This window comes from Chelonia mydas, chromosome 7 (genome assembly GCF_015237465.2).
Source record: "Chelonia mydas isolate rCheMyd1 chromosome 7, rCheMyd1.pri.v2, whole genome shotgun sequence".
NCBI lineage: Eukaryota > Metazoa > Chordata > Testudines > Cheloniidae > Chelonia > Chelonia mydas.
Window position 1 is genome coordinate 23,345,783 of NC_057853.1, and position 23,617 is coordinate 23,369,399.

The 23,617-nt window shown below is 51.2% G+C and overlaps 2 protein-coding genes across 4 annotated transcripts in view; both read left to right on the forward strand.

Annotated features, from left to right (window-relative positions):
* RAB7A (RAB7A, member RAS oncogene family) overlaps positions 1-7,465 on the forward strand; it is a 32,646-nt gene extending 25,181 nt beyond the window's left edge. For all 3 annotated transcript variants that reach the window (XM_007059986.4, XM_027822429.3, XM_043551146.1), the window contains 4 exons: positions 1,011-1,137; positions 4,069-4,287; positions 5,640-5,768; positions 6,136-7,465. In XM_007059986.4, coding sequence (XP_007060048.1) covers positions 1,011-1,137; positions 4,069-4,287; positions 5,640-5,768; positions 6,136-6,231 — 571 coding nt within the window. In that variant the 3' untranslated portion in view covers positions 6,232-7,465. The remainder of the gene's footprint in view (positions 1-1,010; positions 1,138-4,068; positions 4,288-5,639; positions 5,769-6,135) is intronic.
* Positions 7,466-19,847: 12,382 nt separating this feature from the next.
* On the forward strand, positions 19,848-23,016 carry LOC102945864 (histone H1.10). Its single transcript, XM_007059987.4, has one exon. It carries the CDS (start codon positions 21,511-21,513, stop codon positions 22,162-22,164), a length of 654 nt encoding a protein of 217 aa, XP_007060049.2. The 5' UTR covers positions 19,848-21,510; the 3' UTR covers positions 22,165-23,016.
* The last annotated feature ends 601 nt before the right edge of the window (positions 23,017-23,617 follow it).

A 23,617-nucleotide genomic window follows, 5' to 3' on the forward strand; every position in this document is an offset into this window, starting at 1 on the left:
GCATTATTTGGCTACTGTAGCAATCCCATTCAAACTGCTTTGTTCATCATGTTAGATTCCATTAGCTGTTTTCACTTCATAACCTGAAGGGACTTGAGGTGTGAGAGCAGTATAGCTAATTTCTATTGGAAGCCAATCCCTGCCCCTTGTCTGAAGGCCTAAAATCACGTCTGGGGGGTACCTTTGTGCTGGGTACTGTCTCAACATCCAGTGCACTCCTTTCTGAAGACTAGAATCTTCAAACTGGCACACCTTCCCAGGGCAGGGGAGAGGTTCAACAAGCCTATCGGGGGTGGTTGCAGCATGGGCTGTCTGGACCAGGGCAGCAGAGTCCACAGGAGTCTCCAGTGGGCACGGATGGGAGAAAGCTGCCCTGCTCCAGTTGCAGTCTGCTAGATTTCATACATACACTCCCTGCTGCTGCCCTCACTTGGACACCTGTGGCAACAGCTCTGAATATTTCCCTCCAGAGCTTGCAGAAGCAACTGTCCTCCCTCCTCCTGCATGGGGCCAAAGAGCCCTGGTCTGCCCCAAGTGGTTCTTTGGGGATGGGCACCAGCCAAGCCCTGCTGCTGCTCCAGGCATGAGCTACCCACTCCCCAGTGTTTCTCTGTCCCTGGGAAAGCCTTCCCTGTGGAGGGAGGGGATGATGCAGCAAAAGTTTTTAGCAGTGTCTGTCCTAAAGCAACACTTCCAAAAGTGCTTGCAATTATTCCCTTTCCTCATCAGAACCAAATGGGCTGGTTGAGCTTACGCAGCCTGAACATCTCTCTAGCTCAAGGAGCTTCATAGTCACTTCTCCCATCCACAATAATGCAAGTGTCTTCTAAATGTCCCACTCTCTGTGATCAGGCATTTGGTCAACACACTTAGGATTAAGGCACCAGGACCTTCACTCTCGATATTAAATAAAGCAAAAACGCGTGGACTGAATCGGTTATGGGTATCAAAATGCTGTCTGCAGAAATTACTTCTTGATTAGTCTTGCCTCATTTTGTCTCTTCCTGCAGGGTGGGGAAAACCTCACTCATGAACCAGTATGTGAACAAGAAATTCAGTAACCAATACAAAGCTACAATAGGAGCGGACTTCCTGACAAAGGAGGTGATGGTGGATGATAGATTAGTCACAATGCAGGTAAGGATAGCGACTGAGCTGCTAGCACCTCATCTCTTGTTTACTTGCCTATTTTAAGAGGCTTTCACAGCTCAGATGTAAAGTGCTCAGGAGTGGGCAGAAGTACACGTTCATGCCAAATATAAGCAGCTGAAGTCCAGCATTTCTGTGCTCAACTTCATAGTAATTCCCTGCATGTTGGCTCAGGATTGAATTAACTGCAGGTGACCCGTAACCATAATGATCCTACAAATATCTATGCTGGCTCCTTGGATCTTTGCATTTCTTAGCTACTCTTCTCCCTTTGGCCATCAGTTTCTAACCACCTCAGATATTAAATGCAGCTCCTCAGTTGCATTTAAGGAAAGGAGGGAGAAGCCTTTCTCTACATCTTGCCCCTTGAGAAAGTAAAGACCGGGGAAGGCCTCAAGCTGAGGCCATCACATGGTGGGGAGTTCTGAAGGCTGGCTACAGCCAGCCAAAACAGAAGGCCTAGTGGCCAAGCAGAGTACAAGGGTGGCATGAAGACACTATCCTGGGCTAAGATCCAAGAACTTTAGTTCAAGATACCGTTAGCTTTCTTAAATGGGAGGTATCCTCAACTTATCCAGTTATCAACTGAATAAATCTTTCCCTCATGAGAGGGAGGAAAAGACAGAGTACTTGTAGAGCCAGGCATGAAAGGCCCTTTGCAGGAATTGCTCCTTTCTCTAGCAGACTGCAGATTAGTCACATAAGTCTAACCTCCTGATTGTAAGGCCTTGTCTTCAGTGGCCTAGAAAGTAAGTTGAGGAGACTTATTTACCAGCAGTTCAAGCCCAAATAGCTTCCCATCCTACATGGAGGAGCAGTGTAAACAGGACTATCTATGCAGCCTAATAACACCAGTGCTTAGTTGCTTTGGCTGTTCAAACACTGCTTTATTTGTGTATGGGACACTTATAGAGCTGTTGGGTAGTATTACCACCAGGTCCTGGGCTGGAACGCTATCCACTTGGTTCCTTAAACACACTAATACAAGAATGCCCCAAGAGTAGGATAGCATGTCTAGCCTTTTAGTGTATGCAGACCCATAATGTTCTAGGCTAGAACACTACTGTGGTCAGAGTGACTGGCCATGACATGTTTGCTTTTTTTCATACACACAACCTAGGCCAGTGGCACACAAACTTTTCCAGTCAGTTGTCTTCCTTCTCCCTCTCCCCCTGCACCACCACCATTAACAGAATCTGTCTGTACCCCTCCTCCACTACTGCACAGCCAAGGCTTCCTCAGCAGCAGAGCTTGGGCTGAAGGCAGAGCTGGGGATGGGGGAGGAGTGAGACTGGAGGTGAAGCATGACTAGAAGCCTGGCACTCCCTCCCCACTCCCTGTGAAGGTTGGCCCAGGCCCTGCTTCCTGTCTTCCAAATGTTCCTCTGCACCTCCCTAAGGAGGCCTACCCCCACAGTTTGAGGATCATTGACCTGGGCCCCTGGCAGGGGGTGGGGGCTAAGAGGGAGTGTGCAGTAGATTTTGAACCAATCAGGGTGATGGGTGGACTGTCTTCTAGAATAGAACACAACTGGCTTAACTCTTCCCATACCCACTGATCCAGAATATTGATATCTGGTAACAGAATTGCTAGGTCACTAGTCCAGTCTCTAATACTGGTAACTAAACTGGATCCTCTGTAGTAAGATTCAGTAAATCCCCCCCCCCCCCCACCCTTTTGCTGAGGGAAGCCCTTCCCTAGTGTCAGCTAGTGATTGGCTTACACTCTGAAGCATGAAGACTTGTACCCCTCAACTTCCTATTCTGATGATTTTATTGACTTTGGGTAAGCTTCTCAAATCCTAATCTTTTCTTCAGATCTAAAGAGCTATCAAAGGGAAATATCTACTGGAAACTCTAGTGTTCTGTTGAAATACTCCAGGGGGTAGCCCTCTAATATGGCTGCTCTGCTGTGGACAACCTGGCCACCCAACTTCAAATGGGCTAAAGCACAGAACTGCCATCATGCTTGACTTTTCCCAACTTTGCTGCAGATTTTGCTCTGTTTCTTACACAAAAGGGAGTGGGGCAGGGAAGAGACTTCCCAGGACTCACTTTAACAAACTGCTGTTGAACTTCCAGCTTGCAATTAAACTCAAACCAGCTGCAGACAGGAATTCTAAATGATCAGAACTTCTAGCTGTCTTGGGGAAACAAGAAATGGATTGAGTCTGACTGGAAATCACTCTGGGAGCAGGGGGGGAGGAATTGCATGGTAGGATATTAGTGCATACAATTCCTGACCATGTCACATTGGCCTGTAGGGAAACTACTAGCTTGTAGAGTTGTCTTAGCTTGCTTGGCTATTGGTAGGGTTGAGGTACATGGTGAAACTTGTAAAAGATATATATGAAAGCACTACTGCATTGTCAAACCTAACACATCTGTCTGAAAAGCCTCAGGGGGAACTTGCCTTCCAAACAGGATTCAATGTTGCTCAGATCTAGACTCACTGTGGCTGCCTACTCCTGTATCTCTTGTAATAGTGTGATACAGATTGCTTTTGAAAGCCAGGATATGTATAATCTCTTGACTAACCAATCCCAAAATGTCACTTATTTTAAAAACTTTCTTGATGCGCTGCTCTAAATTTGAGACAGGATTCAGAAGTTTGATACAATTCTGAAACTGCAGTAGTCTTGCCTCCTACAAGGAGCCAAGGGCCTTCAGGAAAGGCCCTTTTTGCTCAGCTTATAGTGACTTCTTGCACATGCTATATGTGCAGGAGATGTAGGGGGAAAAGTCCCTAATTTCTCTCAACCAGCCTCATGGCAGTGTTGAGGACTGCAGAATTCCAAGGAGCATTGGATGAACAAATGCTAGATCCCTCAATTTAAATGGCACTAGAGCTGCTCCCAAGACTCATGTCTAGGCCAGTAAGTAACTTCTGTACTAACTTGTCCCTCTGCTCTTTCTATAGATATGGGATACAGCAGGACAGGAACGGTTTCAGTCTCTGGGTGTGGCCTTCTACAGAGGAGCAGACTGCTGCGTGCTGGTATTCGATGTGACAGCTCCAAATACATTTAAAACCCTAGACAGCTGGAGGGACGAGTTTCTCATTCAGGCCAGTCCAAGAGATCCTGAGAACTTCCCTTTTGTTGTGTTGGGAAACAAGGTTGACCTAGAAAACAGACAAGTAAGTCAGTGGCCTTTCTTGAAAGCTACTAAATCAGAGAGCTTGTCGGGATAATTCTAAGAGGCAGCTTAGTCTTGTCCAAAGCATCAGGGCAGCTTAGAGTCACAGCTAACACTGTTTAACCTGGGCCCTTGTGAAGAGGGCTACCCATCTGTCCTCTACAGAGGCATGCATACATTGCCTTAGAGAAGGGGCATAACATTAGAGGAAACATGAGGCAGTGGTTCAAGAAGTGCAGCACAGATGCTAGTTGAGTCTTATTTAGCTGCACCAAGCCATCTCAAAGACTTGCTCCATGCAGTTCCTGGTCACCTCTGGCTTGGAGAAAATGTTGCCGGTCTGTCTTGCGTGCTGTGTGGAGGAAAGGGGTGTCCATTGTGACAGTAGGGTTCATAACATAAAGCGGAGGCTTCCTCTCAGGAATCGGGGGCAGGAGGGGATGGGCAAACATCCTTCAGAATACCCTCAAGCAAAAGTTCAATCTCTGCACTAAAATCCCAGCCATTATCAAGCAACTGACTGGGTTTTCTAAAGCAGTTCTCCTGCATGTTGCCCATGCAGTGAAAGTTAGGACGTACATTGTAACATCCAGCATATACTGACCCTTTGAGTCCCAAGGGTTGGGGGCTGTTGGACTATGCAGATGACTCCATAGTTCTTGGAGAACTGATACCAAAGTGCTAGACAGTGGAGTTAATCTAGCTGCATTCTAGACAAAATATCTGTCACTTGCTACAGCTGTAGCAAAATCTTACTGCAGTTAAGATTCAAACTGTACCATGTTCACCTGCCACCTAACGCAGCAACTTTAGCTGATCAAACTGGATGCTAGCTTTCTGTCCATACATGTGGTAGGTGTTTTCTTAATTTAAAAAAAAAAAAAATTCTCCACTTGACAACTAACACTGGCACTGAGTGCCCTTTGCATAGATCAGGGGTGTCCAGCCTGAGAAGGAGCCAGAATTTACCAATGGACATTGCCAGAGAGATACAGTAATATGTTAGCAGTGCCCACATCAGCTCTTTTTTCCCCCCCCTCCCTCCCTGCACCTCCTGAGCATCTGTTTCGTGGTGTGCAGGAGGCTCGGGGAGGGGGGGGGGGGGGGTAGCAAGGGCATGGCAGGCTCAGGGAAGGGGTGGAGTGGGGGCAGGGCCTTTGGCAGAGCCAAGGGTTGAGCAATGAGCACCCCTTGGCACATTGGAAAATTGGCACCTGTAGCTCCAGCCCCAGAGTCAGTGCCTATACAAGGAGCTGCATGTTAACTTCTGAAGAGCCGCATGTGGCCCTGGAGCCACAGGTTGGCCACCCCGCCATAGATGAAGGTGGTGATTGTTCCCTGTTCCTCATACAGGTTGCCACAAAACGAGCACAGGCCTGGTGCTACAGCAAAAATAACATCCCTTACTTTGAAACCAGTGCCAAGGAGGCCATTAATGTGGAACAAGCTTTCCAGACAATTGCACGAAATGCACTTAAACAGGTATGATATGAAGAAATATCTAGCACCCTCTAGTGGCTTTCCAGTCAACTCTGCAACCAGAATCTAAGCTGTTCATGTTGCATTTAAGCTAATGACACTTGCAGGAGACATGCTGAATTTGACTTCTCTGCATCAGTATCTGCCCCTTCCCAAAGGAGTGTGCCAAGTCAGCACTTGACACCAAGTCTGGAAGACACCAAAGATGGCATTTCCCTACTCCTTCGGGCAATCCTCTTCCCAGCAGAAAGCCTCCTTCCCCAACAGCCATCTGTAACACTCCACACTACCCACTTCCCTTCAGTGGTGCAGACCTAGCTGAGAACAAGGAGTAAAATCTATAACTAGTGACTCTCTTCTCTCTTCTTAGGAAACAGAGGTGGAGCTTTACAACGAATTCCCTGAACCCATCAAACTAGACAAGAATGACCGAGCAAAGGCCACTGCAGAGTCCTGCAGCTGCTGAGATGGAGATGGAGGGGTTGAGCACAGTCCTTCACAAACAGATCACACTTAGGCCTTCAAACACACAGCCCCTCTTCTGTGTAAAAACAAATGAAATAAACTCCCATCTCCAGCTGCCAAAATCCTCCCCCTCTACCATGAGCAACTGTAAGCCCATTCCCCTACACAGAACTCATCCATGTCCCTACATCCTTCCACATCACTTCATGGTAACAGGCCTTTCTCTTAGTTTAAAATGGAAATTCTTATGTAAGTTTGGAACATAAGCTAATTCAGGTGTCCAGTGGAAAGACTGTTTACAGGTAATCTGTGTAACAATTGACATACATTTTTAACTGTCTTGTGTTCCCCTGTGAAGGCTGCAACTGGAAAGGCTGATTACCCATAGTTCATCGCAAGCTCAGCACTCAGTCTAATTAGGTTGAGTTTTGTATGTATCTCTGTTAATGCTTGTTACTTTTAACTAATCAGATCTTTTTACAGTATCCATGTATTATGTAATGCTTCTTTAGGAAAAAATCTTATAGTACATGTTAATATATGCAACCAATTAAAAATGTATAAATTAGTGTAAAATTCTTGAATTACATGTTTAAGTACTGAAACACAGATTCACTAGAAAGTGAGGAGGACTCTGAAATGCAGTGTGCTAGCAACAAAGTCTAGATAGAGGCAGTATTCTGTACAGTAGAAGCAAGAATTATGTAAACCTTTTTATTGACTTTGAGAGCAGAAAAAAGCTTCATCTCCTAGAAAATCTGTCTGGCTTCCTTGTAGCTAAATTTTCAGAGGATGATGTGCATACTGGATTATTGGATGCAAAAAATTAAATACAGCTATCAAATGTTCATCTTGTTTGTTCACCTTCCCTGCCCACTAACTTTTTTGCATTCTTTGCAGAACATTAAAGTCTGAGGTGTTCCAGCAACTCCCACCTTTGTGGAAGGAGCTCATCTTTCCCTTTCCTGGGTTGAGGTGGTGGTCCCTTTACAAATGACCTGGAATATAAATCTTTCCTCCCCTTGTGCCAACCACTAATCTGGAATTTTTGGTATGGGAAAAACTTGGTTGTCCCCTCCCTTTCCTCCTCTTTTCCCTAGTCTTTGTTCTTGCATTTGTAGCTTGCTTCAATGGAACACTTCTACCCGTTTTCCAGAGGTCTACATTCTAGTACGTAGGCTAAGCGGTTGTGTAAAGAGACAAACATGATGCCAATAAACTTAACAAGAACAAAACTTGTTGGTGGTTTTCCTCCCTGTTTCTGATTATCTTCCCTATTAAACTGTCTCCCATGCTCTGTAATGGGAACTCATGGAACTAAATTAAAGTGAGCCCTTCCTAAATGAAGGGCCTTGTCTACCACCCTTTATTTGTTCTCTATAGAGAACAAAAATCAGTGATCTCTGTAGCTTTAAACTCTTGAATAATGGAAATGAGCAGGCCTTCTAACTGCATGATAAAACTCCTAGAAAAGGCTTGAGGAGCTGTCTTCTAGAGACTTCAGCAAATGATGGAACAGGTTACAGGGAAGCTCCAGCTCTAATTGTCCACTTGCTGTACAGCAGATGAAGCAGAGTCCACTTCATTGTACCCCTGGTGTCCAGTCCTCTTGGAGCCCTAGGCAGTTCCTGTAAGATCATGTTTGCATTAACATAACATGATTGGCTGATATGAAATACCTGCATGAGGGTGGTGCTCTGCAGAGCAAGTGGTGTCTAACTGCTACACCCAGCCACTCTTCTGTCTGCAGGAAGAAGCGTTGCACTACACTTCAGTGCTGTGGAATCTCCTTGACACTCCCCTCTCCTGCCATCTTTGCATAGACTGTTAACCACAGTACTAGCCTACTGTTAAAGACAGATGACCCAAGTCAAGGTCTTGGGCTGGGGGAGATAGGGAAGGGCAACCCAGATCTACTACCAGCTCCAATTGACTTTTCTCCGCTTCAATATCTACAAGGTCTCAAATGCCACCATTGTCTTTTTACACTGACTAATAAGAGAACCCACACTAGGGTTAAAGTGAACGTTCTAAGCTTTGGCAGCTGGTCACAGTACTCAAGTTGCAGAGGCAGGACTATGGCTTAATATAGCAAGCAAATGTAGTGTGGTGGAAGAACTCTTTGTTGGGGAGAGGGAAGGCTATATCCCTTTTCCCCCTGCTTTACAGATAAAGTCTGGACTGAATAAAACTCGGTTTGTGTGGTGAGGAGAGAGGCCAGTGTCAAGGCACCCTTAGTTAATCCTAAACAGACCAGAGCATGCCCCTGCCTCCTGTAGCTAGCAGCATTTAAAGCAAAGCTGCTGGCTGGAGCTCACTTCTAGTGTAGGAAGCCTCTTAACCCTACATCCAACTCATCTCCACAGTGAGACAGCATCCCCCCCCTCCACAACTTTGCCTGCAGGTGCAATATTTTTAACTTGGAGACTGAGGGCCTCCTTCAGAACTCTGAGCATCTTCTCCTTTCTAGGATGGCTCCATAGTGCTACAGGCCACTCCACAATTCCTCTTAATCCATTACAGTACTTAAATTCCCTGAGAGCCTGTGATGGCGTACGGCTCTCTCCTGCTGCTCTTTCCCATAGTGGTGAGTGCTGCAGTGGCAGCACCTGTGCCCACCTTACTTGGTAGAACAACAAGGATTCTGGTGGCACCTAAAAGACTAACATTTATTTGGGCATAAGCCTTTGTGGGTTTAAAAAACCCATTTCAGATGTATGGTGTGAAAATGAGATGCAGGTGTAAATATACTGACACATGAAGAGAAGGGTACAGGCTAACATGCTACCTCTTTGATACTTTACTTGGTAGTGTAGACTGCACTGGCTCCATACAAGGGCCATCTGTTCTATGTCCTCTGCAGCAGGCACCTTATGTGCTAAAGGCCTAATATGGAACGCCAGATGGCTTGCAGAGCCGTCAGGTGGACCTAGACCAAGGTGTCCTGGGGTCAGGATGCAACTTCTTGTTTCATAGCAGAGTCAAAAGGCAGAAGAATGAAGCGAGTCTCTTGTCTCAGCACCTTATGGCCTGGCTGATGGCAGCAGCCCAGCGTTACAACAACAAATGCGTTGCAAAGGCTTTACGCTGGTCTGAGGGCTTTCAAAATACAGGCCCTTCATGGGCAAGAGCTACTGCTGTTAAGTCAAAGTAACTATTAAACAGTCCTGCTGTCTGCCACGTGTTCCTTTCTAAAATCTTCCCTGGTCTCGGGCATGTTCTGCTGCTAAGCCCAGCCTTCCTGCATCTCTCCAAATCCCACTTCAAACCATCTCTGTCTCAATGTCTTTCCCCTCAGTACTACCTTTGCTTTAATTTAGTCTCCAATATTTACATTGCTTTGCATAATCTAGACTCTGGGTGCTAGGTAAGTCAGCTTCTGGCTAGGCTAATTTCTCTGCCCTGAAAAAAGCAAGACTTTTTGCCCAATGAGTGGGAACGTAACCGTGAGATGCGCTCAGTAGGTTATGCAGCCCAGCAAATGTTTTTGAATATGTGTGGGGCTGCTGGCTGCCTGCAATACAATGTTAGAGACTTGCCTAGTCCATCGAAATGCAATTGCTGATCAGCAATGGGAAGGGCATGTGCAGCTGTTCATGCACACAAATAGAAGTGCTGTTGGGCCATGACCTCCTGGGCTGGGCCTGGAGAAAGGGGCTAAGGGATGCAAGTGATAAGGCTTGCTTGGAATGAGCAGCAGCGTGTCCTTTCAGTTACTAATAGATGACACTGAAGTTAAAACTACCTCCATTGAGTTATTTTTCAAATAACTCAGGACCCCCTTATGTGGGTCTCTCCTTAGTCTCAAATTAGATTCTGCTGTCTCATTTAAATGCCAAGGGCATTTCAACCTCCCTGAACCACATTGTAGGCTGTGGTTGGTCATAGATTTAAGTCCAGAAGGCACCAAAGAGAGCTTTTCAATAATGCGTCACTGTTTGATTTATTACTTGTATTGTAATAGCATCTGCTAGCCTGTTTGTATCAGGGTTTCATTGTGCTAAGTGCTGTACAAATATAGGAAGACTTTGCTCCCATGCTGCTCGGGACAGGGATTAGCTCATTCAGCCCCTCTCAAGCACTTGAATAGTATTTGATGCTGCTTCTAGTCTAAAGAAACAAGCCTCTTCTGTAGTTCTGCTAGTGTGGAGAAAAGGGCAGCAATTGCAACACCTAAACAGCTACCTTCCTCTATTCTAGTTCCTGATGCCTCAGTCCTTAATAAACCAAAGTTCAGATCTGCACTCAGGACACCTATTTTACCATGTACAGTTTAACATTTGATTTAGTACCATGTTGGGATGGGGAAGCACTCTTAAATGTTGGGTCATGGGTGGAGTTGATCAATAGCCAGACCTCCCAGGGCTGCTTCATTTGTGAGCAACCTGTGCAACAGTGACATACATTAGGTGAAGTGAATGATTTATAGATCTGGAGCAAAAATCTCTACTTTATTTGCCCAGTGCTGCTGTGATTTGCTGGTGGCCTTGAGTTAGAAACCAACACTGAGGAGAATCGGAACGTGTGGAAAGCTCCAACGTCCAACAAATATATGAGAGAATTTCTAGGGGTCATCACCCATGTGTGCCAGCCTAGAAGGAAGCGATGCTTCTGAGTTGTGGGGGGGGGGGCAAGTTTGGTTTGAGGACAGGTACATGTAATTAGGTTTTCTGAAGAAGAGGATTGGTGAGGAGGAAAATGATTCTGATCTCAGCTGTAATATGGGGGACAAAGTTACTCTCCATTAAGCTGCCGTCCACACAACAGTTATCTCTATGCTAGCCCTGAAGTTTTGTAAGAACAGCTGTTAGCAGCCATCTAGCACGGTTTCTGTAGTATAGCTGTGTTATGCTTTAAACACCATTCAGGACCATAAAGGTCAGTGAAGCTGTGTCGAAGAGATTTTCAGCTGTAGTGTGAATCCTAAAGTGCCAATCCACAAATGGCCCAGGAAATAGGATGTGGAACTGACTAGCAATAGTTTTAACCCAGTTTGGCTGGCTGGCTGGCTGAGGACAGGGCCTATAAGGGTATGTTTACACTGCAGCTGGAAGTGAGCCTCCTAGCCCACATCAACAGACTTGCACTGGTTTGGCTTGAGCTAGCACACTAATAATAGCAGTGTGTGGACACTGTAGCTCCAGCAGAGACTTGGGTTAGTCACCTGATCTTCGACCCACAGGGTCCGGTGGGCTAGCAAGCCTGAGCTGCTTCCTGAACCACAATATCCATGCTACTATTTCTAGTGTGATAACTTGAGCTGAGCTAGTCTGTGTACCCAGGCTGGGAGGCTCACTTCTCACTGCAGTGTAGACATACCCTGAGGGTTTGTGTATGCCAGACTTTGTACTATTCGCTGCCCATGAGTATGCCAGCTGGAGAAGTTTTTGTGACCAGCTGATGGGTTGAATGGGCTGCATTTGGTCCCTAACTCTCTGAGCATCCTTTGCTTATAAAAGAGCAACTCTGTAAATCTTACTGTGCTGGTGTTTGCTGCTAGGGCTGCCATTCTTGTGGTTTTCACAAAAGTCTTGCAACAGAGTTTTTCTTAAAGCCTTAGGTCCGGAGTGATGCAGTTAATGTGAGAATCTCTTACATTGCAATACCACGTTTCTAACCCTCATGGTTGTGAGGCAAGCCTGGAAATGTGACTCAAGTGTATCCCAGCGGCTGGGTGATCTGGCGATGGACTATGGGGGTAGGCGTTCCTGCCCTTTAAGCACCTGTGGTGTGCAGGGTGCCAGTGTGTTGGCACACTAGTGTTAAAGGAGGTTTTCAGGAGAGTTAAGCTAGCTCAGTTGAGCTAACTCTATTGGAAAACAAAAACACACAATTGTTTCCCTAGGCCAGACAGGGCTGTAGAAGGTGGTCATTAGACTGAGCTGGGCAGTGGTGGCCCTTCACTATCGTATCATGGTATCCCCCAAGGTGGCTGAACATGTCCTGTCCTGGCCCTCTAAAGATACAGATATTGAGTCAGTGGATTAGCCAAATGCAGCTAAAGCCTGATGCTTCAAATATTAGAGGTGGCCCAGGTCCTGGTCCCACAATTGTGGCACAGGAAGTGGGGCTGACACTGCTTGGCTTGGCCTGTTGGCTAGGCTGAGAAGGCCTGGGCAAATAGAGGCTGCTATGCCAAGTCACTTTTTCTAGTCATTTACCAGCTTCTAGCTGACACAAGAGCAGATAAAGGAAAAGGCTCAGTATTGGGAGGGGGCAGGCAAGACTCCATCATCCATCTGCTCTCACATGCACCATGGGGCCTGCACAGCGGACTGGGAGCCAGGAGACAGGGATGTTATTCCTAGCAGGGTAAGTCTCCGTGCTTCAGTGTCCTCCTCTGTGGCATGGCACTACCACCCCACAACAGGCTGTCCAGGTGAATTCATTAATGGCAGTGAAGTGCTTTGAAGATGACTATATTATGCTAACCAGTGCTAGGACTCCCTCCCTTCATGACTCAAACACGGAGATCTGACTCCACCAGTAGGCTGGGATTCTGGGGATCTCAATCCAAACCAAACTCCAGGGCTCTATGCCAGCATCACCGCTGTGTGGACAGGCCATTAGTGGCTTGCAGGCAATGGGAGTGGAAGTCTCAGGAAATCCAAAGGCCTGTCTCCCTGCCTGCCACGTTCAGATGCTGCTAAAGGGCAAGGCATAGAAGCAGCAACAGCTTGGCTTAGTGCAAGGAGGATTTGGAGAGGCTGTGAGGGAAGTGCAGGCCTAGCAGCAGGAAGCCCTGAGGGGGAGCAGGTATCATGGATGGGGTGAGCAGGGGCAGGAAGGAGGTAGAGCAAAAGGAGAAGCCAAAGGGCCCTGGGAGAAAGGAAACCAGTGAGAGCCCCTGTCCCCCAGGCAGGTCAGTGCAGCTCTGGGGGAGGGAATTGCTGGTCGCTGTACGGGTGGGAAGTGGAATTGCTGCTCCTGGGCCTGCGGATGGGGGGGGGGGGGGGGGGCACGATTTGCAGCTTGACACACACCCCCCCGGGGCAGGTGAATTCGCTGCCCTACGGGCATGAGAGAGCAGGGCTCCGGCCACGGGCGATGCTGCTCTGGAGATAGACGGGTGAGGCGGTGCCGGATCGCAGCCCCGGCACAGCTTCCCACTGCTCCCTCCCTGAGGCAGCTGGGTCGCGGCGGGGTGGAGGCGCGCTGGCGCCACGGGGGTAGCGTTGCTGCCCTTTAAGCCCACTGTGGTGAGCCGACGCGTTCCCATCCCGGCTGCCGCCGCTGCCCCCCGCCCAGTCCTCTGCTCCGGGGCTTCCCAGCTCCCGCACCGCCTCATGCGTAGTCACGAGCCAGTGTTCCACCGCCATAGAGACGGTGACGTCACAATGCCTGGGGACCCAGGTGGCCAATGCACAACCTTCCAGCCTCCTCGGTGGTTTGAGTGTCAGCGGAGGGGCACAGGAACGCCCGGCTGGGTCTGGGCACAGCCACAGGGCTGTTCCCCTGCTCAGCGCTGAGTGCCTGGCTCAGAGCCGCTCAGCAACTGGGTATCTGGAGAAGGGAGTTTTTAGCATCTCCCAGGGCGGGAAGGGAGAATCCTGCCTGAGATGAATAGCTTTTGCCGGTTATGTTAATCTGTAGGGAGGGCACTAGATAATATTTCTACCAGCTCAAAGAGATTTTCAAACAGCTATTTATGTCTCTTGGCCTCCTGGGAGGTGGGTAGATATTACAGCCCCATTTTCCAGATGGGGAACTTGAGGCACAGAGAGGTTGAGTGACTTGCCCACGCAGAGCTAGTCAGCAACAGAACTATAACTGAGCAGTCCTGACTCCCAGGCCCCTGCTCTAACAATTAGACCATTGCCAGTTGATGATGGCTGCACCTCTTCCTCTGGGTGCTACCGTTTGATACTGTGGGTGAGTGAATCCCAAGAAGTTCACACTGAACTCAACTCTCAACCTGCATCACAACATCCGTGGTGCAGGGATTGGAAGCTAGTGCTCCTGACTCCACCACCTGAGTAGCAGTAACAGGAAGGGGTCAGCCACCTGGTGAAGTAGCCAGTTCAAAAGAGCCCTTTGCTCTGGGAACCCATTCCTAGAGTGCAGGGCGGAGAGAGACTCACATATTTCCATCCTGTGCACCAGGACTGCAGGCTTTTCTTGCAGGCAGCATCCTATTGCCATGTCTGTGGGACTCAAACTCCATGTCTGGGTTCAGTCTGATGGAATCCAGTGTGACTAGCGCTTTCAGTCTGGGACTTTGATGTAAACATTTCAGCCAGCCCCTCTCAATTAGCTTTTCTCCTCTATCCTTTTCTTTGGCATGAAGCAGATGCTTGAGCTGCGGCCAGATATTGTTTAGGGTACTGTCCTGCTAGCCAGCCAATTATTTGTATTGCAGTAGTGCCTAGATGCCCAGCTGAGATCAGGGCCCTGTTGTGTTAGGCACTGCACACACACACACACATAGCTACAATCCCTGCCCGAAAGAGCTAACTATCTCAGCAGACAAGCTGGAAAAAGGAAGGATTATGATGGGGGGAAACTGAAGTTTAGAGAAGTTAAGGTCCAGATCTACAAAATTACATACTTTTAGGCAACTAGCAAATCACTGGTACAACAATGGGCTCCACAAACCCTGAGTTAGGCACCTGGACTCCCTATACAATGAATGGGAAGAGTCAAGCAGCTTAGAAGGTGAGCCAGGCATTACCAGCATGCTAGAGGGGGCTCCCTAAATTAGCCACTGGGAGATGCTGATGAGAGGGGTGTGTCCTAAACTCTGTCCCTCACAGGGTCTTCTCTTCTGCCCTTAAGTCAAGTCCAGGCTGCAGGGAGGTGCCTGTTTTTGCTTGTGAATCACAGCATCAGAGGGCTTAGGTACCTTAGCCATTTGTTGCGAAAATGAGTGAGGCACCTCTCTCATTCATAGGTGCTGGAACTAGGGGGTGCTGCTGCACCCCCCCTGGCTTGAAGTGGTTTCAATCATATATTGGTTTTACAGGTTAAAGTGGTTTCTATCATTCACAGGGTTTACAGTTTGGTTCAATGGCTCTCAGCACCCCCACTGTACAAATTGTTCCAGCACCCTTCCTCTCATGCCACACAAAGTGGCAGGGGGAGGAGGCTCATCCTTATAATTTATCTCAGTGATTAGGGTATTCACACGCAATGTGGGAAACCCTCAGTTCAGATTCCCCTGCTGCCTGATGAGAATGGATCTCCCACCTGGACTACAGAGGGATTCTCACTCTTTCTCTGGCCCAATTAATATTTAATTATTCAGTTAGTTTATTTAATTAAAGTGGAACAACTTCAATTGTAGAGATAGAGGGAGACACACATCAGACCATTCCATAGCCCAGGCACTAGGATACTCACCTGAAATCTGGCAGATCCCCATTCAAATCTCTTCTCACCTGGCAGAGTGGGACTTGAACTGGGGATCTCCCACAAACTGGGTGAGTGCCCAAACCACTGGTGCACAAGTTATAAGGGAGGTCATTGCCTTGTCTTCCCACAAACGTGGCTGTTTTGCGTGGAGTTAGGTGGCCTCTGAGCATGCCTACTGGCTCAGGCCCCACAGGTAAGTTAGGTGCTCCTCTGACAATCTTCCCCGGTTTGTGGGCCTCAGGTAGGAGCGAGGCATCCAGATGCCGCAAGGATGGCAGCAGTGCACATCCCCAGATGCAGAAAGATAAGTGCTGAGAGAACTTTTACAGTGGAAAGGTTAAAAAGAAAAGGAGTACTAGTGGTACCTTAGAGACTAACCAATTTATTTGAGCATAAGCTTTCGTGAGCTTCGGAAAGGTAGGTGCCTATAGGCCTCCGTGTCGGCCATGTGGGGGTTTGTGGAGTGCAGTAGTGTCTAAAACAGGAACTTTGTCACCGACCTGCTGAATGCAAGTTAATCAGGCCCAGATCCACAAAGGGACAAAGGGGCCTGAGTCAGGAACTGAACCCAAAACTTAGTCCCAGTCTAAAGCCTTAACTGCAAACCCATCATTCTTCTCTTTAGGCTTTTGATTACTTATTATTGTTGATGCAACATGGACAGAGTAAGCAAGGATCTGCTAATCATTTCAGTTCTGGCTCCCATCTCAGGTTACTATTGCCCATACAGAATGTCTGCTGAGCAAACCCTAGCAGTACTGGATTGTCCCCATTTTCTTCTCTGTCCCTCCTGCTACTGCCATGAACAGTGGGCAGTGTTAGCAGACCCCCCCAGCCTCTGGCATTTTTACTTCCATGTCCTCTAACTGGCACAGGGTACATCCAGGTAACAGGATGATAAATGCTGTTCAGCCAGGCCTTGTGGTCCACAGGTGCCTGGGACTGCCTCTTCACTTGGATAACTGCATAATTAAGGACAAATCTAAATCTAAATCGACTTGCTAAGATTCCCCATAGTCAATTCCATTGTTATTGAGAGTCTGTGCTAACTGCTTTTGTTTGGGAGCACTGAACTAGGAGCTGGGTTTACGGCCTGATAAGGCATTTCTTTACCACTTTCTAGCTGGGCTCAAAGGGCAATGGAGGGGACTGGTGTCGTGTGCCTAGTAGAGAAGTCTGGGTGTGTATATAGGATATAGCTGTGCTGCCTTCAGCTGATAATTGTGGGTTTTGGCACATGCCCATTTTTAAGTGGCTCCATCTCTGCTCGGCTGTGGTGGAGGAGAGCTTATTAAATACACATTTTCACCGTACATGAAAGAAGCGGATTGATAGCTCAGGAGGCTGAGTCAGAGGTAGCACTAGAATCTGGGAAGGGAAATTGCAGAGTCTTGGTACGTCACGACCCATTTTCCTGGCCTCTCTGAAAAATCTTCACACATGCAAGGCATGGAGCCAGAGATGCTGGTCTCTGTAGATGCCTGGTTTCTGCCACAGTCACAGATAATGCACCCAATCCTGCAGGATGCAGAGCCCATTTACTTCAATGCACACAGGACTGGGGGGCAGTGGCTAATAAGAGCTGAGTGCATTCACACAGGATGAGGTTGAAAATAGCCATGTCAAATGTCAGAACAATCAGCTGTCACCGCCCCCCGGATTGTCAGGAGTTGAAGGTTGGGGCATAGATCACGAGAAATGTCATTTCTCCCAGATTTGCAGTGAAGTCGTTGGGGCTTGGTCCTGCTTTGAGTAGGGGGTTGGACTAGATGCCCTCCTGAGGTCCCTTCCAACCCTGATAGTCTATGATTCTATAATTTGCTTTGTGATTGTAATGTAACAATATTCTGACAAGCTATGGTCGTAATCAGAGCTCAGTTATTAGTAATACTTTGCTTTTCTTTAGTGGCCCCCCCCACTAGGAACTGTCAAAGTATGTCACGAACATGTAATAATAATATTTAACTCCTACATAGTAGTTTTTATGACTAGAGCTCCAAGTGCTTTACATCCTTATCCCCATTTTACAGATAGGGAAAGTAAGGCAAAAGGTGGTGAAATGGCTTGACCAAAGTCGCCCAACAAACCAGTTGCAGAGGTGTTCTGAATCCCAGCTCCGTATGCTGTCCATGCTGCCTCCCTTGTGTGTATGACTTCAACGACCAATGAACTATTTTTAATCCCTAGTGTACAAACAGGGAAACTGAGGGATGGAGGTTAAGGATCAGATTTTCATAGACTGTGAGCACCACAGCTCCAAATGGAGTCAATGGAAGCTGCAGCTTCTTAGATGCAAGTTGAGTACCTGGAAATCAAGATACGCAAAATTAATGGCTGCTTTGAAAAGTAAGAGAGACGTGTGTGTGTGTGTGTGTGTTCATGCGTGCGTGCGCCCCATAATTTTTCAGAGGGATATGACAGCTAAATAAACTCTGTCAGGGTTGGAACTTGATATACAAGAGCTTTACTGATGTTCACCAGTTCCCAGGGATGCTACCAGGCTTAATTCATTAGTGTTTGTAAAGGAAGCGATCCTGCACTGATTGGCTAGAGAATGTATTTAGCATTATTAGTCCAGCAACAGATATCTTAGGGACATTTCCCACCAGCTTACTTTTGCCTCTTCGGCCCCGTATTTCTTCAGCGGGGCCTAAGAAGCTCTGGTGCCAAGGGGCACAGGCTGTGAGGAGGCCCTTCTCTAATGCCCCTGCCCTTAAGGCATACACATCTCCGACATAGGGGAGAAAGGGACCTCAGCTCTTACACACAAACTCACAGGCTGTCCCCCACAAGCTCCGTCAGACTAAGCACAGATCCATTTATCCCTAACCTGTTGTGGGATGCAGGGCTCAACAAAGCTTCACTTTATCTGGTGACAAGTAAGGGGAGGGGGGTAGGGAGGCCAGCAGGGACAGCGGCTGGGCCTGGCTGCTCTCCTGCTTCACTTTTGGACAGTACCAGTCTGTGTATGATGGGGGCATCATCTGAGATCTGATGCATCATACAGTAGTGTGCTGCATTCAATCACAGCAAGAACAAAGGTAGGAGGGCAGCACATACAGCAGACCAAGCCTGAGATAGTAAAGTCTATCACAGAATTAGAATTTGCTATGGAAAGAGAGAGAGGGAAAGTGCAATGGGAACTACAGGAAAGAAGGCTGGGTGTAAGGGAAAAGATTTTTTTTTGGGGGGGGGGTGTTTCTATGTGCAGAGGAGAGTGGAGTGGAGGTGAGGCAGGTGGTGGGTGGCTGTCCCCTGACAGCAGAGAAGGGAGCAGAGATCGGTGGTGGGGGAGGCAGGGGAGGTGTGTGGGCGGGGGGGGGGAGGGCACAGATGGGAAGGGAGTGGGGAAGGCGGTGGGGCAGATGGGAATGGTTGTATGTGGGGGGCAAACATGACAGAGACATAAGGCAGTGGGGGAGGCAGTGTGAAGGGCTGACAGGAAGGGTGGGGTTAAAGGGAGAGGATGTGGGGGAGACGGGATGGGGCAAGGGAGTGGAGGAGGTAGTGGGGAAGAGGGAAGGGAGCTGGAAGGGAGGCAATGGGAGGCAGATGGGAAGTGGGGAGAGACAAAGGGGGCAGACAGGAAGCGGGAGTGGAAGGGAGAGGGTGTTGGGGGCAGATGGGAATGGGAAAGGGAGATGGGGGAGACGGTGGGGCAGAAAGGCAGGGGCGGGGGTGGAAGGGAAGGGAGTGGGGCGATGGTGTGGGGGGTAGATAGGAAGGGAGTGGGGAGAGGCGGGGGGGGGGGGGGCTCCAAGAATTCTCAGTATTTGTCCCGCTGCCGGAGTGAGTGGCGGGCTTTGGGGGACCGGACGCTCTTCCTCTCATGTACAGGGGGACCTGGGGGGGGGGGGTGCAGCTGAGGAGCGAGGGAAGCAGGTTTCCCTTGGCCCCGAAGGGCTGGACCAGAAGTGGGGCTGACAAGACGGGCGTTCCGGCGGGACCTCCCCCAGTTTTGGCAGCAGCGGAGGGGAATCGCCGCTTTCCCCCGACAAGACTCTGAGCCGCCCTGCCCCGCGCACCGACCGACGCCCACCTGCAGGGGCGGCGGGCGGAGCGAGCGGGCGGGCGGGGAACACAGCTGCAGCCCCCCCCCCCCACCACTGGTCCCCCCCTCGTGGCATGGGGGCATCGCTCAGCGGCGCGCTCCGGATTCTGGTCACCGCATCGTCCCCTGCCCAGGTGGCTCGGGGGCGGGCTTGGGCGGCGGATGCAGGCAGCCTGCAAAGAGCCGCCCGCCCCGCTGCACGCACGCCCCTTCCTGCGGGGGAGGCGGTGGACAGTGCCAGTGATGTTCTGCCCTCCCGCGGCCCTAGCCCTCTACATCACCCCGGCCCTGCGCCCCCTCCTGATCCGGACAGAGGCGGAGGTGCCCCAGGGCCTGATCCCCCCGGCGGGGGATTGGCTGCTGCTGGATACGCAGGGTCAGTGACCCGCTCCCCAGGACAGACGACGGGGCGTCGCCCCCTCCCAAGGTGACCCAGGAGGCAGTGATCTGGAGGGGAGATTTGGACATTGCCCGCCCACCATCCCCTGCCCCACGCTGACACAAAGGGCTCAGCTCCGCCCGCCAGAGTTTGTTTCTTAAAATATTTTTTTTTGGTGGGTGGAAGAAGGGGCATGAATTGTGATGAAATTCTGGGATGGGACTGGCGGGGGAAATCCAGCCGCCCCCCCACGGGGAGCCGCCGGGGACGGGCGGGGCGCGATCTTTTCCTGCGGTATCCCCCTTGCCACTGCAGCGCCATAGGGGAGCCCGCAGACACGCTCCGGGCTGGCGGGGGGCATGTATGTCGCCCCTTCCAGTGGGCATGGGGCAGCAGTATGCACAGACACCCGTGCGAGGGGCGCGATGTGTGTATGGGGGGTTAACCCCTCTTTCCAGAGCGACACGCCTGAGAGTCCCCCTCTTTCCGCAAGTCCCCAACGATAAAACTCTTCGCCGCACTCCCCCCTCCCCGAGATTATCTGGGACGCAGCCCCCGGCCATGCACACGCAGCCCGCCCTATAGCAATGATCGAGGGCTCCTGCCTCCCCGAACCCCTGTATTTTAATATAGGTCTAAGCAGCGCCTGCCGCGGGGAGGGGGGGGAATCTAACCATCCCAGACACAAACTGGGTGATACCGCTCGACCGGCCGGTGGGGTCCCTCCGCGGCCAGGACCCCGCTGCTAGAGATCCCTGGCTTCTCAGAACCTCGGCCCCTCCATATCGGGCGGGGACCCCCCTGGAAGCGTCTCGCTTGCTCCGTGTTGCTGCTGCCGACCACGTGAGGGCGTCCAGTGTGTTAGTTACAACAAATTATCCCCGGGACAGAAAAGCCGCCAGGGATCCCCGCCGCCCGCAGAGGGGACCCAGCCCAAGACCCCCCTCTTCGCTACCCGGCCTGTGGGATTGTGCGGCTGGATAAGTCCTCCTGGGAGGCCCAGACCCCCCTATTCGGGGCGCCCCCCTCCTCTGTCTCTCCCCAGCATAGGGTGTGCTCTTTAAATCGCTTCTCGGGGACCTTTCTCGGGCCCAGGGAGCCCCGGCTGCAGGGCAGCGGGGTCAGGCACCGTCAGGAGCAGGGTTTTGTGGGGCCGCCTCAGCGCTGGGGTGTCGGACCTGGGAGTTAGAGCTCCTCAAAGGGGCTGCAAGAAGCACAAGTTGGAGCTGGCCCTGGCCCAGGCTGTTGTTGTTCTCAACGTGGTCCGCTCATTGTGCATATAAAGGGCTGCCTCGGAGCCCGCCCAGGCAGCCAGGCGGATTGCATCTCAGAGCTGGAGCGGAGCGAGCGGCCCCTGGTGCTTCCCCACTGACGCCTGCGCTAGCGAGTAACCAGCTAGCTCGGCCGGGGCGGTCCCAAGCAGCGGCCGCGAGTCCGTGCACTGATTAGCTGCGGCATCGATTGGCGTCTTCCCTGCAATCTGAGCAGTCCCGGCCAGCATGTCGGTGGAGCTGGAAGAAGCCGACCTGCCTCTGACTGAGGCGGAGGAAGCGCCCCTGGCCCCGGAGAAGAAAGGTGGCGCTAAAAAAGCGAAGGGCGGGGGCTCGTCCCTGTCTCCCTCCAAAAAGAAGAAAAACAACAAGAAGAAGAATCAGCCGGGCAAGTACAGCCAGCTGGTGGTGGAGACGATCCGCAAGCTGGGCGAGCGCAACGGCTCCTCGCTAGCCAAGATCTACAATGAGGCCAAGAAGGTGTCCTGGTTCGACCAGCAGAACGGGCGGACCTACCTGAAATACTCCATCAAGGCGCTGGTGCAGAACGACACCCTGCTCCAGGTCAAGGGCACCGGCGCCAACGGCTCCTTCAAGCTCAACAGGAAGAAGCTGGAAGGGGGCAGCGAGGGGAGCGCTGGCAGCAGCGCCCCCAAGTCCCACAAGAAGGCTGCAGCCTCCACCTCCCGGAGGGCGGACAAGAAACCGGCCCCCAAGAGCAAGAAGCCCGAGAAGAAATCTCACAAGAAAGGAGCCAGCAGCGCAGCCGCCAGGAAAGACAAGGGCAAAGCCAAGAAGGCTGCCAAGAAAGCCGCCTCCCCGGGGGGCAAAAAGGTCAAGAAGTCTGCAAAGCCCAAGGCGCTGAAGAGCAGGAAGGCATAAGGGGGGGGGCACGGCGCCCCTATCGCCCCACCACGCTGGGGCGGGGAGAGAGGACATTTCCCCACCCTTCACCCCACCCCCCCTCCAGCTCCCCAGCCATCCAGGGGTTTGAGCCCCAAGACAGACTCTGATGTGAGGAGAGACCCAGGTTATCCGCGTTGTATTTGTATTGCCGGCCTCGCTCTGTAGCCGTCGCCGCGGGCAGGGAAACGGGGGTTAGGGCTGCCCCAGCCTCGCAGCCCGTCACCCTTGTTTTCTTACTTGGCACAGCCCCCCACCCGCGAAGGTTTCTGCTCGCCCCCGCCGCAGCCCCATATTTACAGGGCTAGGTCCCGCCCCCCCCCGTCAGTTTCCATAGTAGCTATTTTTCATGAGCTTCCTCGCTTTTATGTTCCCTGCTCCACCCACGGTAGCGGGCGATGCCACGTGGGTCCCCACGGGTCCCGGCACCGCTGCCCTGTTGTGGGGGTGGGGGGGTGTTTTGGCCTACTTTAGAATTTTTCGAACAGTGACCACGCCCTCTATTGGTTCTCGCCCTGGCGCCATGGAAACGGCCAGTTAGGCGCCAGTTCTCTATAATGGCGCCTGGGTAGCTCTTAAAGGGAACCTCCTCCCCGTTCGGTGAGCCGCATCACGGCGTGCGGGCAGTGCCTGTGCGGAGCCACCCCCAGCAGCGGGGCTGTCGCAGCCTTGCGAGTCTTGGACCCGTGTGGCGGGGTGACGCTGGTTGTGCGCGTGGCTGGGGGCGGCCTTGCCCATTGCGGCCCTCCGCCCCCACGCGTTGTACCACGTGTTCGGGATTCAGAGTCAATGGCCTTTTTTGTTGTTGGTCAATAAATTGTTTAAACCTTTTGATTTGTTTTCTCCGGGTGTGTGCGGGCGGGGAGGGGACGGGCGCGGTGAGCGTGCTCGGGGAGTGGACCGCGGCTTAGCTGCGGGGGAATGGGAGCGGGGGGCCGTACCGACGCTTAGCGGGGGCGGCGGGAAATGGGCTCGGGGAGCGTATCGGTGCTTAGCGCGGGGGGGGATGGGCTCGGGGAGTGGTTCGGTGCTTAGCGGGGGGGGGGCGGGAAATGGGCTCGGGGAGTTGTTCGGTGCTTAGTGGGGGGGGGCGGGAAATGGGCTCGGGGAGCGTCTCGGTGCTTGGGGGGGGATGGGCTCGGGGAGCGAACTGGCGCTTAGCTGGGGGGGCTCTGGGAAATTTGGCGGGAGCGGGTTGATGCGCTTGGCGCGTCCCAGCGCTGCAGCGGAGACTGTCGGTGAGTGGGGTGGGGAGAAGGCGGCTGCATCTGTGGGGCCAGCAGCCCCTGTCTCTGTGCCGGTCTGTACGCCGAGCATGGGGAAAACAGCCTCTGGGGGGTGGGCCCTGCCCCTCCCTATGTTCTGTCCATGGGGGGGGAGGCGGGGGCTGTGTGTGTCACGGTGCAGGTTCGAGCTCTCCTCCGCTGGTGCC